The sequence below is a fragment of the Chlorocebus sabaeus genome, chromosome 23 (assembly GCF_047675955.1).
Source record: "Chlorocebus sabaeus isolate Y175 chromosome 23, mChlSab1.0.hap1, whole genome shotgun sequence".
NCBI lineage: Eukaryota > Metazoa > Chordata > Mammalia > Primates > Cercopithecidae > Chlorocebus > Chlorocebus sabaeus.
The window spans coordinates 60,078,561-60,098,545 of NC_132926.1; the positions used below are offsets into that span (position 1 = coordinate 60,078,561).

Here is a 19,985-nt window from a genome sequence, read left to right on the forward strand (position 1 = left end):
AAAGAGAGACTCAGTGGTGAAGTATATGGAGTGTGGAATCAGATCTAGTTTGTTATATTACTGACATTAAAAGAACGAAACCCTGAGATTGCATATGTTTGGAAAACACTGAGCTAAACAAAAATAATTCAAGCTTTTATATTTATTGTTTAATTGCAAAATGTCCCAGAACCCTTAAAATGTTAATATATGCTGTGATTTTTCCAAGACCAGCACTGATAATTCATGTAGCTTATCCCAAATTTGACTATGAATTCTTTTAAAAAACAATCTCCAGACTGTACTGCTTCTTGGGACACCATGGGAAAAGGCAAAAGCTGTCATAGCATTTTGCATGTATGATTTTCACAGTACTAAATATTCTTCACTTATAGTTATTTGTATATTTTTATCCATTTTCCCACTTTAGCGTTTTGCATAAGGTATTGAATATAGCAGGCACTTGTTGAATTAAAAATCACAGAATTTAAGTGTAGGTTCATATTCTGATAATACTTGGCAACTGGAGAACGGTAGTTTGCACCCTCTTTCAGTACCTTTTTTGAGTCCTTTTCATACCATAGTTATCTGGGCTATTCTTTGAGCTGGGAAAATAAGCGTCTTGATGGTTAATAAAAAGTCCTTGTTAAACATGGGCAAAACTTTTTTTTTTCTCCTACAAATCACTTTATTGCAAGAATAGTATTACAGAAAAATATAAAGATGGAGGTGATTTTAAGGGCAAGAAAGCAGGAAACAGCTGACTCTGGTCTTTGAACCCAATGACGTGGGAGGAAGGCAGCCCCTGGCTTAGTTCTGCTTGTTTTCATTTCCAAGGGAATGCATGTCAAAAAGGTACTCCGCCAGGCCAGCATCCGGGGCCCCCAGCTTCACTAAGTTGTGCACGTGGTCACCTAGTTCTTTGATAGACTTCACCTGCTCATTCAGGTAGTAGGTTTCCAGGAAGTCGCACAAATGGGGGTCACCTTTGTCAGAGGCTAGAGTGTGCAATTCCAGCAACGACTGGTTCACATTCTTTTCCAAGAGTAGAGCACACTCCATGGCATGCAGCCCGCTTTTCCAGTCGTCCTGGTCCGGCTTCTTGATGTCCTGCAGGCAGATCCGGCCTCCTCGCTGGTTCTGCAGCCTCATCAGCTTCTCCGCATGCTCTGTCTCCTCTCGGGACTGGTGAAGGAAATACTTGGCGAAGTTGTTCAAGGCCACGTCATCCCGGGAGAAGTAATAGGCCATGGACAAGTACACGTAGGACGCATAGAGCTCGAGGTTGATCTGCCGGTTGATGGCAGCCTCGGAGTCGGGGTGGAAGTTCTGGCGCACCCGAGAGGAGCCGGCTGCGGGACAGGTAGGGTCCCCGGAGGATGCGGCTGCGGTCAGGGGGCGGCGAGGGGCGATCGGCCTGGGATCCGAGGGGCGGCGCCCCGGGGCCCAACGCAGCGGAAGCGCGAAGCAACGGCGTACGGGGCGCAGAGACGCCAGCGAAGGGCTGATGTGCCTGGAGAGGAGCCTGAAACAGGACAGCATAGCGCCGCCTCCTTGGAAGTGGGGAAACTGAGGCCCGGCCTTCTCGGGCCTCAGATCCGATGATCTGGAAGCGTCAGATCCGATCAGAATGTGGCCCTAGGCAACGGCGACTGCGTCACACGCCCCTTCTCTGCCAGAGGCTCAGGGTTCCACGCGGAGGGCGCCGGGGAAGCGCCGCGGGGGTCTCTGGGGACCCGCGTGGGGCGCCGCCTAGGCGGAGGCGAGCGCGGATGCCCAGTCACGATTCCGTGAACATTCGCCCCCACCGTCGACACGAGATTTCTGCTCTTTGGCGATTGTCACTGATTTCACCTGCTTGAAAAAGGCTGTCAGGAGAGTAGGCACTGGGACTTCCCAAAGAAGGGACCAAGCTGTACTCCCCATTCTTCTCTGACCTTTTCATAAGGACCAAGAGTTGGATGGGCAACACAGTGAAAAGGGTGAACCAAAAGTCACCGTTTTTACCTGTGAGAATAAAGGTCCACATCCAAAGCAGGTGTACATAAATTAACTGATTGCTTAACATGTAAGTATGGAAACAATTGCCAGCATAGTGGGCACATTTTTAAGACTGTTTCTTTTAAAATACATGCATAGTTTATTTTTAAATATAAAATGTATCTTCATTGTAAAGAAATGAGATACCATAGGACGGGCGCTGTGGCTAACGCCTGTAATCTTAGCACTTTGGGAGGCCGAGGCGGGCGGATCACTGGGTCAGGAGATCGAGACCATCCTGGCTAACACGGTGAAACCCCGTCTCCACTAAAAATACAAAAAATTAGCCGAGCGTGGGGGCGGGCGCCTGTAGTCCCAGCTACTCGGGAGGCTGAGGCAGGAGAATGGCGTGAACCCGGGAGGCGGAGCTTGCAGTGAGCCAAGATCGCGACACTGCACTCCAGCCTGGGCGACAGAGCAAGACTCCGTCTCAAAAAAAAAAAAAAAAAAAAAAAAAAGAGATACTGTAGAAACCCTAGGAGGAATAAAATGCCTATGTACTTTCCTATTTTTTGTTAATGCAGAGATTATATCCTTGTAAAAATGGCTCTTTAAAAATTAAACTTTAAATAGCATTTAGCGTTAAAAATAGTATTTATGTAATTTTTGTGGGGTACTGAAAAAATAAGGGTGAGCACACAGAAGAAAATTCAAAACAACCCTAATTCGTCTTCTGCCCAGAGATTACTATTCTTAAAATGTTGATGGTAATACTCAGAGGTTTTAAAAAATGAAAAACGTGTTTTACAGACACACGAAAGTGAATATAAACATACAAAAACAGCTTTATATAGAGATATATAATTGACATACAATAAACTGCAGATGCATATAGTTCATGTAAATAGAGTCAACGGTATGTGTTCCTTTGTATCTGCTTTCTTTTAGTCACCATAATTATTTTAGGATCCATCTATACTGTAGCTTGTTTCAGTAGTTCCTTTTATTGCTGAGTAGTATTCCATTGTATGGCTATACCATAATTTGTTTATCCTTTCATCTGATGATGGACATTTTGGTTGTTACAGTTTTTGGCTATTAAAATGAAGCTGTTATAGACATTCTTGTACTAGTCTTTCTGTGGTCAGATGCTCTCATTTCTCTTGATAAAATACCTTGTAGGAAAAGCTGGATTACATGATAGGTATATGTTTAATTTTTAAAGAAATTTCCAAACTGTTTTCCAAGGTGATTATGCCATTTTACATTCCCATCTGCAGAGTGTAAGAGTTCAAGTTCCTTCACATTTTATGTTTACACATGGTATTGTCAGTCATTTAATTTTAATTAAAATTTAAAAATTGCTAATGAGTGTGTGCTGGTGTTTCAATGTGTTTTTAATTTGCATCTCCATAATGATTACTGATGCTAAGTATGTTTGCACCTGCCTTCTGTCAACCACATATTCTTGGTGAAGTGTATATTCAAATCTTTGTCCATTTATATATTGAGCTATTTGTTTTTGTTATGATTGTTTGATTCTTATGTTTATTATCTGGGTCTTTGATAATGGTACTGTTTCTATTCAGGTATTCTTTATGTTATCTGTATATTACTGTTTCTATGTTACTTTCCTTTATTTCCTTGGTCAGCTCAGATTGTCTTTCTAGGTTAGTTGCCTCAGTTGTAAATTGAGGAAACTACTTATCTCCCATGGGTGGTTGAAAGAATTAAATAAGAGAACGCATACAGAGCATTTATCACAGTGCTTGACACAGGATAAGCACTTGGAATACCCTTTAATAGTTTTTATTGGATAATTCCTGTTTAATTATTAAAAATTAATTGTCTTAATTATTCAGTAAGCAAGTGTTATTGTTATTGAATATGAAAAGACCTTTACAGCTTACAAAGGATGTTTACAGATGTTATATTGTTGCTATTATGTATGGGTAGTGAGGTGAAAATTCTTGTATTGTATGGGAGTGTCAAACTTGTAGTTTACTAGTAAGCTCTCTGCTCTCATGTAGCTTCTTAAAAGGTGCTGTAAATAAAAGGGATGCTTAAGATCTAGTTGCACTTAAACTTTGCTACTAGAAGGTGATTGATATTTGCCAGGCAATTTCTCACTAGTTTTCACTTCTCCACACCCATCTTTACTTTTATTTTTCCCCCATTTTTTCTCTTCTTAAAATGTAGTTCCCTAAAGAGAGGTTATGAAAATGATTGTTTAGAGTAGTAGTAAATGCTGACTGCTGCTACTAGCGTTTTCGGAAAATTGATGTTCTTCATATAAATGTTTATCCCTTAAGTAATAAAATGCATAGATGTAAAACAAATGTAATACATGAAGCGTAATGCAGAAATGCCATTAAATACAATACACATTTAAATATTATGTTAATTTGTCAAAAGTGTTTCTTCTTCATATTACAAAATGTGTCATATAATTTGCTAGACTTTGAAAATGTGAGGATGTGATAAGTCTTATGTTTATGTTATGGGCATTTTGATTTCTAGTATTTACAGTAAAATTAATGTTCTAAAAAAATACAAACCTAGATGATTGCCCACCACTCTTCACAACTCATTTCTTTCTTAGTTGTAATGTCTTCTTCTCTTCCTCTAAAACACCCTAAGCTTTTAGGCTTCTCTGGATTTCTCTCTGCTTCTTCACTTTCCTTTCCTCGCACCCAGAACTCATCTTTCCAACCTCCTTTAACTGTCTCATGAAATATATTACATTTTCTGTAAAGTCTTACATAGTATCATTCAGAATTAATCATTACTTTGTATTTGGTTAAGTACTTTGCTTATATCAAGAGCATATTGTATTATGTTATAATTCCTTGTATATACATGTGTGTATGTATGTGTTCTTAAGGGCAGAGCCTACTAGTTACTCATTTTTAAATCTCCAGGCCCCAGCCTACAGCTTGACACATATTAAAAAATAAACACATATAAATGCTTTAAAATGTCCAAATAAATTATAATAGAAATTCTTATTTGGTATGGTATACCAGTTGAGCCTAATACATTTTATAAAGTATATCAGGAGACATCTTCACTTTAAATTATTTGAGGTTTTGCAGAAAATCTCTGTACTTGGTGGTTTCAGTCTCCAAAGGAATAACAGTATTCACTTATTTCTCCTTTATAGATATATTAGACAATCATTGATTATATATGTGAAAATGCTTTGCCAATGGGAAATTAACTATATGAATGTGGGTTTTTTTTATTAAGCCATGTTTTGATTTATGTAATATGTAGATCACATTTTATTATATTCTTTACTTGAAAGCACTTGATTTTAAACACTAAACATTTTTTAGAATTTAAATACCTTGAAAAATCTTTGAAGAATATGCTACTCTTTTACATTAATAGATGGGAGCAGTCATAAACAATGAGGAAAAAAGGTAGAAAGTAACTTGATCCCTTTATATTTGCATTTGTAATGAAGACATTTTTCTCTTTTTCTCAGTTAAAAAAAAATTCTCTTTTATGTAACAAAGTCAGTCATGTACGCAACTCTTCATTTTCATTACTGACCTTAGTCCCTTCTAAAATTGCTTGCTGTCAGAAGCCTGTAATGTGATGAAGCCAGGGTGGAGATAAGTCCATTGATCACTATGGATTATGCACTTGCTGTTAATGGAATATTTGAGGGTTTTGTTTGTTTGTTTTTTGAGACGGAGTCTCGCTCTGTCGCCCAGGCTGGAGTGCAGTGGCACGATCTCGGCTCACTGCAAGCTCCGCCTCCCGGGTTCACGCCATTCTCCTGCCTCAGCCTCCCGAGTAGCTGGGACTACAGGCACCCGCCACCTCGCCCGGCTAGTTTTTTGTATTTTTTAGTAGAGACGGGGTTTCACCGTGTTAACCAGGATGGTCTCGATCTCTTGACCTCGTGATCCGCCCGTCTCGGCCTCCCAAAGTGCTGGGATTACAGGCTTGAGCCACCGCGCCCGGCTATTTGAGGGTTTTGAATAGAAAACAATAGAGGGTTTGTTTTCTACTCTTTGGGAAAAGAAAAAGCATATAACATATGTATTGCTCTGTTATCACTAGAAAGTCTCAGAATTCTGAAGAGCGTAGTTGGACTCAGCTATGGAGTACTTTTCTTTGCCTTATGCTGGGGTCCACTGAAAACTGGGAACTTTTTAGGTAAGAACCGTATATGAGTCAGAACCAAACTCCCAAGTGTAGTACATACTGCCTTTAAAACCAAAAGAAGTCTAGCAAATTCTGCTTTATTCATTCATTTTATTCATTTAGGAATGGAAGTGCAAGGTGCAGTAACTCTTTGCCTTGCAAAAGATATTGGCTTTTCCTAAACCACTGGACTCTTAAAACTTCACCAATATTCCAGTCACTGATTACCTTTCACCCTCTTAGCTGACTGTCCAGAGTACTTTTTCACTTATTAGGTCTATTAACTTAGTGTCATCATTCCAATATGGTGGAATGTTCAAATAAGCCAGTTGTCTTTAGATTTATCATGACAGAGAGCAGGCAAGTTAGCATATCTTTGGAGCAAGACTGTGAATATATACTGCTGCCCATCCTAGATGGATGTAAACTACCTCAGATGCTTTCATGAAGAATACTGAAAATTACATATGCACCCAAATCAAAATTCACATACCATGAACTGGAGGCTTAGTCGGTCTGTTTTAGTAAAGACACCACACCCAGAATAACAGCTGTGATTGTGGATACTGCTTGGACAGTCCACCATGCTTCACTCATATTCTTTTGTTTTTTGCAGAGTCTACTTGGTGAATTAAATGGTGATAGAGTGGGAACCAACACCCCTGCCTCATTTAATTCTTTAGGGGTAAAACTAACCTCTGACATTCCAAACAGGATATGGAACTCATTAGTTTGAATAACTTTGATGAACGGGATATTTCAGGGGCTTCCTCTTGAGTTTTCTGTGTACACTTTTACTCCATATGTCAAGGAATCAACGTGAGGGTCCTGGTACCTGCTAAGTATATTCATTCCAGTTATGCATTTAGGAACTCAGAAGATGGCAACTGGTAGGTCCATGGATATACTGTATCCACAGTGAGATAACCGTGGGGAAGGACTTCATTTGTCACATGTCTTCCCTCTACCTTTACTGTAATAATGGGCTATGGTGGTGCTCTGGGTTTCTGGATATCAGCATCAGTTGGACTCTGTATCCAACAATCCTCAAAGAACTGGGTATTTTTCTTTATCCAGTGTATTATTACACAAGCAAATGCCCATAGGTCCTTTTAGGAAAGGAAAGAGTTAATCCAAATGACATATACCTGCAATCCCAGCACTTTGGGAGGCTGAGGAGGGAGGATTGCTTGCTTGAGATCAGGAGTTTGAGATCAGCTTGTGCAACATAAGGAAACCCCATATCTCCAATAAATAAATAAATTAGCTGGTCTTCGTGGTGTATATCTATCCAGCTACTTGGAAGGCTGGGGTGGGAGAACTGCCTGAGCCCAGGAGTTCAAGGCTGCAATGAACTGTGATTGCACCACTGCACTAACAGCCTGGGTGACAGAATGAGACCCTGTCTCAAAACCAAACAAAACAGCTATATCTACTTGCTGAGGAGTTGCAGGGTCATTCTACAAGGAGAAACATGTTCGATTGATATGTCTGGGTGTGAGAGCTGGCTCATGTCAAAGGCCAGGTACAGTGGCTCTTTTCTGTAATCCCAGTACTTTAGGAGGCTAAGGAGGGAGGATAGCTTGAGCTCAGGAGTTTGAGACCAGCATGGGTGATATAGCGAGATCCTGTCTCTATTAAAAAAAAAAAAAAAAAAAAAAAAAAAAGAAAGGAAAAAAAAAAGAACTGGATGATGTCTGGAAACTAGACAACTGATTATAAATTTCCATTGAGGCAGCTGACATCATCCACTCTGGACCCCTTTTTGTTATTATCATGTATCTCAATCTGGCTACTCACTTGTCTTGCCACTAGTAACAGCATGGTCAATAGGCATTACCATAGGTGTTGGCAGGTCAATGCCCCTGGTTGCCATTTGATCTTCTGGCTATTGTGGTAAATTCAACTTACCTCTCTCTGGTGGATAAATGCTGTTATCTGGCCTTGCTATTCTGAATCCTGTCATACTCATTGATACTAGGGAACATAGTTCTACATAACAGCATCTTTAATAATTAGTCCTGGCCTATATAACTGACCATCTGAATACTGTTCATGACTCGTTCATTATCACATTCATTTTTGCCTTGTGTAAACGGCGTACTCTGGCCATCTAAGGAATGTGGTCATCTGGTGGATTCTTGGGTCTTATACAGTAAATGCATTCCAGCATGCTCATTTTCCGAACTTGATCTCTCCCTCAGTTCTGCACAGGCAGTTCTGCTATTTCTGTATCATTTAACATGTAGTAACAGATTTTGAAGATTTCAAAGAGCCATCCAGCAGTGTATTAATATTTTCTCTAGGGACTCTTGTCAGAGAATTAAATCTTTAGTCAGGGGAAAAGTGCCCCCACATCAGCAAAACCTGCTTTTTTTTTTTTTTTTTTTTTGAGACAGAGTCTTGCTCTGTTGCCCAGGCTGCAGTGCAGTGGTACGATCTCAACTCACTGCAACCTCTGCCTCCCAGGTTCAAGCAATTCTTTTGCCTCAGCCTCTTAAGCAACTGGGACTACAGGCATGTGCCACCATGCCTGGCTAATTTTTTGTGTTTTTAGTAGAGAACAGGTTTTGCCATGTTGGCCTGGTTGGTCTCGAACTCCTGGCCTCATACAATCTGCCCACCTTGGCCTCCCAAAGTTCTGGGATTACAGGCATGAGCCACCATGCCTGGCCAATTCCTACTCTTACACAACTTTATATTCCAACTCCTCACCACTCTGCCACAGTTTACACCCTCAAGATCCACTCCCAAGCATTCTGTCTCAGTTGATGCCAGTATATATTAATCAGATTTGTAGCTCCCTCTAAGTATAAACCTTCTATTTCACAGCAGGGTTGGCATCAGTATTTCTCTGTTTGGGTCATGCTTAATGATGGATGACTAATTGTTGATGTCAGAGTGACTGGGTTGAATAATATCCCCCCAAACTTTATGTCCATCCAGAACCTGTGAATGTGACCTTATTTGAAAACATGATCTTTGCAGACATAATCAAGTTAAAATAAGATTATTGGCTCAGGGTATATACTAATTCAATGACTGATGTCCTTATAAGAAGAGGGAAATTTAGACAGACACATAGACACAGAGGAGAGAAGACCATGTGAAGTCAGAGGTAGAAATTAGAGCAATGCATCTACAAGCCAAGGAGCACTAAGGATTGCCAGTAACAATCAGAAGCTAGAACAGGCAAGGAAGAATTCTTCCTTTGTGTCTTTGGAAGGAGGATGGTCCTGCCAATAGATACGTTGGTTTTGGACTTCTAGCATCCAGAACTGTAAGAGAATAAATGTCTGTTGATGTGAGCCCCCTAGTTTATGATACTTTATTATGACAACCATAGGAAACTAATACAAGGGGCCATCAGGGGCAATGTGGATCCATTTTGAGGAAAAGCATTGTCCTACTAGCACCAGCCCTGTTGATGCCTCTGCATAGTCACTGATAGAGGTGGGTTTGCTTCTTCCTTCCAGCAAGAAGCAGTGGGCTGCTTCTGCAAGCCAATATGATTCAATAATAAGCCAATAAGAAAATCTGGCAGTTGAATGAACTTATATGCATTTTACCCAGATGTTTCTATTCCAAGTTTCAGTCTTTCTCTATCAGAGCCATAATTTTGGTGAAGGCAATGAATTCAGCCTTCAGTGAAATTCTCCTACTTTTACAATTAAGTCCTGATATGGTTTGACTGTGTCTCCATCAAAATCTCACATGGAATTGTAATAATCCCCACATGTCAAGAGCAGGGCCAGGTGGAGATAATTGAATCTTGACTCGTGGGGGTGGTTTCCCCCATACTGTTCTCGTGGTAGTGAGTCAGTCTCAGAAGATCTGATAGTTTTATAAATGGGAGTTTCCCCTGCACAAGCGCTCTGGCTTGCCACCATGTACGATGTGACTTTGCTTCCCCCTTTGCCTTCTGCCATGTTTGTGAGGCCTCCCCAGCCGTGTGGAACTGTGAGTCAGTTAAACTTCTTTCCTTTATAAACTACCCAGGCTCAGGTATGTCTTTATTCGCAGTGTGAGAACAGACTAGCACAGGTCCTGTGCCTTTTTTTCTGCTCAGGCTGCTCTCGGACTCCAGGACAGGGATTTGCAAATTTCTTCTAGAGACGGCCAGACAATAAACATTTTAGGCTTTGCAGGCCAGTCTCTGTTGCGACTATTAAACTCTGCTCTTGTAGTATGAATGCAGCCATAGTAAATGAATAAGCATGGTTGTGTGCTAATAATAATAATGCATAATTTATTTAATAAATTGTATTGTGTATATTTGAGGTTTACAACAGGATGTGATGGGATACATATAAACAGTAATATGGTTACTATAATGAAGATTAACAGATTAAAAACGTCTGTGATCTCACATAGTATTATTGTGACAAAAGCAGCTAAAACTACTTATTTAACAAAATCTCTAATGCAATACAATTGTATTAAGTGTAGTCCTCATGTTGTATATTAGATTTCTATACTTGTTCATCCTACACATCTGCTAATCTGAATCCTTTGACCTACATCTCCCCATTTTCCCTTCATTCCCCCTACCCCGGTAACCACTGTTTTATTTTCTATGTCTGCATATTTTACCTTTTGCTCCCCTTAGATTTCACGTATAACTGAGATCATGCAGTATTTTTCTTCCTGTGGCTGACTATTTCACTTAGCATTTATAAAAACTATAGGGGATCAGATTTGGCCTCAGGTCTGGAGTTTGTTGACTCCTGCTCCAGGACATGAGGGTCCCTTTAAATTCCACCATGAGGGAATTTCTGATTTTCGTATCATTAAGCTGGTAAGTAACTCAACTGAGCCTGCCTTTTTCTCTTTTTTTAAGACATTAGTATCACCTAGTTAAAAGCAATCAATTCCACATTTTCACGATAGTCCTAAATCAAGACAGATACTGCCCAAGCCAGGGTATCTCTTTGTATTTGTCCCAGTTAAATAGGTGAATATTCTAGTTATTTCAGTGCCATAGAATTCCAGAAGCTATCACACTCATCACCAGTATGGTGGAAAGGGAGTATGGTGTTTTATTATTTGCTAAACATGTGATACATCTCCTGAATCTCATCTTAAATTTGCTTCTCAGGAACACTTTCGGTAACAACCATTTTAAGTTAAATTGGTAAGCAGACCTTGACAAAAAGACTCATTCTCCAGTGATTTATTAAGGAAATACTGCCAGGAGAAACCAATAAGGAGCTAGAGGGAGTACAAAAGGGGGAAATAATAAAAGGGCCCGATTTCAGCAAAATCCAATGAAGATAAGACTTGGATGTGCAACCTCTGCAATTGCACAGGGACCTTCACTCAGAAGGGTGCTTGGCTTACTGTGCTGCTGTTATGTCTTGAAATTCTTAAACTTTATCTTTGAATTTGTATTTGTGATTGAATTTTGATGGGAAAATGGAGCACGCAACTGAGCAGACGAGAGAAATGCAATTTATGTGTTTGCCATTTCTTGCCTTCCCATTCATATGTAGCATTTGCAACGTCCCACGAGCATTGAATTTTGGTGACTCGGCAGTAGTGGGAGTTCAGGAAGACTCAAAGCAAGCACAAAAGTGGATTGAGTCTATGAGTACATCAGGGTGCCAACGGCTCTTAGAAGGTGATTTCCCTTTAAAACAGCACTTGCTGAGAGTGCAGAAAGAAGTCAATGGCATTCTTAGATACACAAACAACCAAAGAAATATCAGGTTTATTCTTACTAGTGTTACCTCCTTGTGTTAGTGACTACTCATGCTAAAAACGATGACACAGAAGGAAAGTGGGAAATAAAGCAAACCATAGTTCTTTTACTCCTTCCTTCTCAGTAAGCCAAAGTAAGAGTTGATAAAATGTGAGACCATCAATAAATGAAAGAAAAACACTTCCGTTACTTTTGTGTAGTGTATGCACTGTTTTGATAACAATGAAATACATGTGCATGTACAAACTACAAAATACAAATTGGGTAATTAGAGATTTTGCATGAGTTAATTGCTTTTATATTTGTATTAAAACAGGCATTGCACAATCTAAAGATGAATGGTGAAATACAGGCTTACGATTCAAAATTTTAAGCTTTTTTAAATTTTAGAATGACATAAAATAGCAAATAAAAACATCGTGATGAGAGATCATAGAAGAAAAAATATTCTATATTTTAATACCTCTAATAGCACTTTGTTTCTGCTTTTTGAAGAAGGTGGCCACACGTTTTTATTTTGTACTTAATCCTTTGTGCAGGTGATATCAGTTGACTCCACAGGGAAAATCAGGAACACAGAAAATCAGGAGCTCAGAAATGATCCTAAGATGGAGTGAGGAAGTTGGGCTTTCATACTCTTGCAACAGCCACTCATTGTCTCAGGACCACTCTGGAAAGATATAAACACCCATGTTCTATGCTGGTTTTCCTGTCCTACCTGTAGTCTGAGGACTGGTATCCTAATTGAGTTATAACTTCTCTTGTTAGAGGCAGCATACTGAAGGGGCAGAGAGGCACACAAATAGAAAATGTTTACAAGAGGATCTTGGGCAGAATACCAACACCTACTCACTTGTTGTTTGACCTGATGTCTTATTGTGATCAGCACAGGATCCAGTAGAAAATAGATGGAGCATGAAAATTAGAATTCTAGAAAGGTTTCATAGAAGGATTGTATACAAATGTATATGAAGGGAGGTCAGAAAAGTTAGTTGAGTGGCCTGGAGTTAGTCTCAAGGGGAGGCGTTATCAGAACCCCGGTGAGAGTGAGCTATTCAGGGACAATCACATAGAGTAGGGGCACCTGGTCAAGGAGCAGGGCGCACCTCAGGAAACCTTGGAGGAAAGAATTTAGGAGAATGAATACTCTGGCCTCTATCTTCCCTTGAATCTCTTTTTAGGTTGAATCTAACAGGAAGCCATGAGGTAGTGAATCCTTTGTTGTAGTGCATTCAGATCAGCCCCTGGGGAAGCAAACAGGGTAGAGATGGATTTGTTGGGTCAAACATAAGGTATTAGGCTTTCTGATGCTCTTCCAATCTATTGTCCATAGAGAGGCCATAGATAACTTTTTAAATTATAAATATGATTAAATGATTCCCATGCTTTAAACCTTTTAGTGTTTCTACATTAAACTATAATCCTGCAAAATATACTCTCTGTTGCTGCCTTGTGGCTATTCTTTTGCCAGTTCCAGCGTCTTTTACTCTCCTCCAACCCCAATATGCTCCAGTCATTATGAACTTTCTTTTAGACACCAGATGTACCATTTGTTCTTTCCCCCAGGCTTCTGTATGCTATGTCCACTACCTGGATCACTGGGTCATCCAGGACTAATCACAGAGGGAGTGTGGGCAGAGGATTACAAAGCTCTTTCCCCTTCTGTGTGGAATTATAACCACCAGTTAACTGTCTGGCTCTGTTAAAACGTGGAGTCTATTTCTAGATGATCTTGCTTATGGAAACATTACCCTTGATTGGCAAAGTAACATTGGGCTTCTCTGAGTGTGGTGACTTATTTCTGGTATATTCTTCGTGTGGTCACTGGAAAGTATGGAGTTGTTGTAAGAAAGTGGCTCTTGTCAACTACGAGGCTTTCCATCTGGGGAATCTTCTATATTCATTTTATGTGGATCCTGTCTCTTGGCTTTTGAGTTGTTATACAGGGGAGAAAATAGCTTCTGGAGAGCTATGTGAATTGCTGTAAGAAATACTGCAGGTGTCCACATTGATGAGGAATACTTGGTACTAGGTTGCCAGTAAGCTGCAGTTCCTGTTGTGTCCTTCTTAGTGGCGTGTGCTAGTGTTGTAAATTTAAATGTTTAGTTGAACTCAAAAAAACCCTTTGGTAGCTGCTGAAGGGAATAAAATTAGAGTGGATTTATCCTCTGACAGCTCCCATGCTGCTCCTGCTTTTCAATAGTTCTGCAACTGTGTCTACTCTTGCCCTGTCCTTTTGTAGCTTTGTCTGCTGGCTAATTTCCATCATTCTTTGCATCAATTCTTAGACAGTTCTTAGAAGCCTTCATTTCCCTATAGGACATCTCAACTCCTTGTACTTACTCTGTCATAATACTGGATTATAATTATTTACTTTTTTACTCCACTAAATTAAGAGATTCTGGTTGTTGGGAATGTCCATTTTCTCACTCCTGTGAATATAGCATTTAGTATGATTCTCGATACAATGGAGTCAATAATACTGTTAATGAATATAATTATGAACTAAACTTCCCTCAAGTCCTCAAACTTTCTTAGTTACAAATTATACTTTAGGAACAAAGTCTTGGAGAGTTATAGTTTTTTAAATTTAATTATAGTTCATTTAATGACTTATTTTTGTCTAGCTCTATTGCTGGTAGAGGCCAGTGGCCACATATTTTCAGCCCTACATACTTAAAATTAAATAAACAGTTATCTTCAACTCATCTCAATTCAGTTCAAAAAATGTCTTTAGAACCTGGTTCTAGAAGGGTAAGAATCAAATTATACTGCAAATGAGTAAAAGTAACTTGGATTGTATGGCCTGTATGGACTCATGGCAAAGTGGTAGAGTCACATTTAATCATAGAAAGTCAACTATGTTAGCATCTCAAAGCAAGCGCAGGAGAAGGATTAATGAATGCCTTGTAGAGAAGGTAGGATTTGACTACAGTCTTAATAAAGGTTGGGGGATGATGACTGTATGCAGAAAAAATAACATCAGAAACTTAAAGGTGGCAGGTCAAACTTACATTTGTAGGAGGAAAAGTGTAGACAAAACTTCTGTGGTGCTTGGTCAGATATGGCCAGTGTACATTGTACCTTAGAAGAGAATGGGTTTGAAATTGGGCTAGAGTTTTAAATCTTCTTTCTAGCTCTAACGAATTTAATAGTGTGTATGTCCTTGCTTGCTGTAATATGGAAATGATAATCTTAGGAAATGATAAAGTTCATGAAACATACACATGCTGGCCTTTATGCGTGCCAGGAGTAGCAATTTTAAGTGCTAGAACTCTTGAAAGGATGCTACTTCCACCAAAGATGTGGTTTACCACTATCGCTCAAGTTACATAAAAGAGAGTACTTTCAGTTCATGAATTGGACATAGAAAAACCAAGGATGACTGATGACTGTAAGTGTATTTTTTGTAAACCTGTCTGCTTGTTATTTCTTAATTCTTTAACATTGGCTCACAAGTAAATATCTTTGAAAGTGCTTTTATTTTTGTTAAAGGACCCAAGACACTGCAGATTTTATGTCACCAAAACCTATTTAATAATTGTAACTTAATTCTCATACTTTGAACAATTCCTATAACTTAAAACAGGATATGGTAATATAACATTTAAACATAAGCTCTTGGCTTTCTCCAGTGATTATAATGAAGAAAGGTCATAGTCACTGAGTGCTTGTATATGGAAAATACTGTACAAGACTTACTAAGAGCATCCTTTCATTGAACCTTCACAAACACTGTGCAGTAGGAATCAGTTTACCCATTTTTCTCTTTACAAATTGCAGAGAATATGCACACATTTATTTTCCATTTTATACAATTTGAATGAATAGAGAAAAATGTTTCTGATAATTCAGTTTTTAATCAAAATGGGAGAAATATTTTAGATGTTGAATAACATGGCAGTGCTCTATTGTTGTAGGAAAAAAATGAAAGGGTCAATTTTCTTCAGAATGTTTACAAATATAGGTTCTGTATTTAGAATAGTCAACCACTCAATTAACCAGAGTCTGCTAACCCCATTTAGTCACTACTATATCTTGGAATATTATATGGATCATGTGGGAATCTACAAGGAAAGAAAAGGCACTAATCCTGTTCTCAGGAATCTCATACAAAATCCTATAATTTAGCCATTCCATTTTGAGAAATTTACCATATCGAAAAAAGGCAAAAGTATATACTGAAGTACATATTGATTCAATATCCTGTATTGGAAAAGGAGGTAGTATATAAAGATGTATGTTAACTTCATTGCCGTGTGGTATATAAAAATTAAACACTATGTAAATTATCAACGGAACATTAAGAAATTACTGAAGAGTCATACCATGGAATATCACTCAGCCCTTTAATAAAACAAAGTATAGTCCTCTTTGTGTTAATATGGGGAGATATTAAGAAAATATTATTAATGGGAAAAGCAGCGTATGCCTGTGTATGTGATTCTATATTTGGAGGTATTAAAAAGGTGAATATGTAAGTATGTACACACACAGACACGGGAGAGAAAGAGAAAGACAAATGAATAAATACAGTAAAATGTCAGAAAAGATTGGCACCAAGCTATTAACCATGGTAACCTCTGACCATCACAATTGGATGCATTGGAGAAAGGAAATATGACTTCAATTTTTTTGTACATTAACATTTTATACATTTTAAAATAGTGTGATTAAGAGCTATTTTACTTTTTCAGTATTTAAATTTAAAAAAATTAAGAGACTTTTGCAGATGCTACATCATCATAGATAGGAGAATAAATCTCAACATGGGCTAATGACTTTGGTCTAGACACTCATCTGTCTGAGAGGAGTGGAATCTGGCACAGAGAGACACATGGGGATGACAAATAATTTGCAGAGATCAAGAGGCAAATTGAGATGGCAATGTAGGTTAGGAAATGTTAGTTAAGAATTAAGTAGAGTAAGTTGTGCAAAAGATTATGAACAAGTGTGCTTGCTGGAAGGGGAATGGGGATTTGTGCTAACTAGAATCAAGGGCTGTTGTATTGTCATAGGTATTGCAGTGGTTTCTATATTCAACCACATTTTTAAAATGTGATTCATATTTTATTAGCATTACTATCAGTTATATTTTCTGTCAACCAAATTATTAACTTGGTCCACCTAGATATGAATTACAATATAGTAAAGAGAATACAGGTTTTACTGACATCTTGTTTTTTTCCTGGGGTAAAAGTAATACAAATTTGAGTTCACAAACCTTCACAATGATTTCTTGTTGCCTTTGAGCATGAATAAATTTCTGTCCAAAAATCTGCAATGAATTTTAATAAATCAGTTTTGTGCTTCATTTAATTATAAGTCCAAAGCTAAATTGTGAATATATATTCATGATATAGAAAAATGCTGTCACCAAATTTCTCACTCACCAAATTAATGACATGCACTCATGTGTGCCTACTGGAAAAACACTAAAAAAATGGAATATGGAGCTATTTTAGAATAGTGTATGCAGGACACTTTTGACATTGTCCCTTATCACCCAATAATTGTTTCCTTAAATGTAGAAATTAGTCATTTTTACCCAACTAATTTTTCAAAATCCCATTTTTCTCTTTTTCCCTCTATATAAAGTGAGATTTTATTGCTTTGCATTACTAAGTACCCGTAAGGTACCTGGCATTTACGGTTTAAGGTCCCTGTCTGCAGCACATTTGTAATCACATTTGTAATCCAATCCAGAGAATAGACAGCTGGATCAAGCATGTTATAAAATATGGTATACACTCCCAGTGCAATCCCTCCTCCCTCCCCCCTCCCCATGATAGGCCCCGGTGTGTGATGTTCCCCTTCCCAAGTCCAAGTGATCTCATTGTTCTGTTCCCACCTATGAGTGAGAACATGTGGTATTTGGTTTTCTGTTCTTGTGGTAGTTTGCTAAGAATGATGGTTTCCAGCTGCATCCATGTCCCTACAAAGGACACAAACTCATCCTTTTTTATGGCTGCATAGTATTCCGTGGTGTATATGTGCCACATTTTCTTAATCCAATCTGTCACTGATGGACATTTGGGTTGATTCCAAGTCTTTGCTATTGTGAATAGTGCCACAATAAACATACGTGTGCATGTGTCTTTATAGCAGCATGATTTATAATCCTTTGGGTATATACCCAGTAATGGGATGGCTGGGTCATATGGTACATCTAGTTCTAGATCCTTGAGGAATCACCATACTGTTTTCCATAATGGTTGAACTAGTTTACAATCCCACCAACAGTGTAAAAGTGTTCCTATTTCTCCACATCCTCTCCAGCACCTGTTGTTTCCTGACATTTTAATGATTGCCATTCTAACTGGTGTGAGATGGTATCTCATTGTGGTTTTGATTTGCATTTCTCTGATGGCCAGTGATGATGAGCATTTTTTCATGTGTCTGTTGGCTGTATTAATGTCTTCTTTTGAGAAATGTCTGTTCATATCCTTTGCCCACTTTTTGATGGGGTTGTTTGTTTTTTTCTTGTAAATTTGTTTGAGTTCTTTGTAGGTTCTGGATATTAGCCCTTTGTCAGATGAGTAGATTGCAAAAATTTTCTCCCATTCTGTAGGTTGCCTGTTCACTCTGATGGTAGTTTCTTTTGCTGTGCAGAAGCTCTTTAGTTTAATGATTATACCTGATGTAAATGACGAGTTGATGGGTGCTGACGAGTTGATGGCTGCAGCACACCAACATGGCACAAGTATACATATGTAACAAACCTGCACGTTATGCACATGTACCCTAGAACTCAAAGTATAATAATAAAAAATAAAAATAAAATAAAATAAAATAAAATAAAATATGGTATACAAATATTTTACTTCTCTTGCTTTCTCTAGCAGATAAACTAGTTCTCGGGGACAAAACCAGTTACAAAGATTGCCAGAGTATCATTGTTGTGGAATTCAGAGTTATTCATATTTTTTTTGGCTTTAGCAGTCTACACTATTTTCCTTGGTCTCTGGATTGTATTTGGAACCTCCTAGACCTTAACCTTCTCTGGTTAACTATTTGCATTGTAAGGCTTTATCTTAGTCTGTTTTGTCTGCTATAGCAGAATACCACAGACTGGGTAATTTATAATAAACAGAAGTTGATTGGCTTACAGTTCTGGAGGCTGGGAAGTCCAATGCCAGGGTGCTAGCAACTGGTGAGAGAGCCTTCATCACAGTGTGGTAGAAGGGAAAAGAGAGGGAGAGTGAGAGAGAAAGTGAGTAAGAGTGGCTGAACCCACTCCTGTGATAACAGCATTGGTCCATTTATGAGGACAGAGCCCTCATGACCTAAACACTTCTTACTGGTCCCATCTCCCAATACTGTCACAATGGCCAGGTAATTTCAACCTGAGTTTTAAAGGGGACAAACATTGAAACCACATTAGGGTTGCATTGTTACCAGAAGCAAATCTGTATGGGTCTTTAGCACCCTCAATTTTAGCCTCTTCAGAAGAAAGAATTCAGGCCAGGTGCGGTGGCTTGTGCCTGTAATCACAGCACTTTGGGAGGCCGTGGTGGGGGGATCACAAGGTCAAGAATTCGAGACCATCCTGGCCAACATGGTGAAACCTCGTCTCTACTAAAAATACAAAAATTAGCTTGGTGTGGTGGTGCATGCCTGTAGTCGCAGTTACTCAGGAGGCTGAGACAGGAGAATCACTTGAACCCAGGAGGCGGAGGTTGCAGTGAGCCGAGATTGCATCCCGGCACCCAGCCTGGCGACAGAGTGAGACTCTGTCTCAAAAAATAAAAAATCAAGTGAGGGACATAAGGCAGAGGAGATACTGAAGCAAGTTTTAGAGCAGGAATGAAAGTTTATTAAAAAGATTCAGAGCAGGAATGAAAGGAAGTAAAGTACACTTGGATGATGGCCAGCGACTTGAGAGACCAAGTGCCTTGTTTGACCTTGAGTTTTTTATGTTGGCATACTTCTGAGGTCTTACATCCCTGCACCCCCAATTCTTCCCTTGGAGTGGGCTGTCCCAATGTGAGTCGCTTGCTAGCACTTGGGAGGTGAGCATGTACAATGTTTACTGAAATTGTACACATGCTTATTTGAGGCCTTCTTCCCTTACCAGTTAAATGTCCCTGGAAGATCACAAACCCGTCAAACTCTGCCATTTTGCCTCTAAATGTGTATGCTTGAGCCTACTCGCATGACTCCTTAG

General features: G+C 39.0%; 1 protein-coding gene across 1 annotated transcript; it reads right to left on the reverse strand.

The window, feature by feature from the left end:
• Positions 1-655: 655 nt before the first annotated feature.
• Positions 656-1,606, reverse strand: FTMT (ferritin mitochondrial). Its single transcript, XM_008014232.3, has one exon. It carries the CDS (start codon positions 1,519-1,521, stop codon positions 790-792), a length of 732 nt encoding a protein of 243 aa, XP_008012423.2. The 5' UTR covers positions 1,522-1,606; the 3' UTR covers positions 656-789.
• Positions 1,607-19,985: the final 18,379 nt, after the last annotated feature.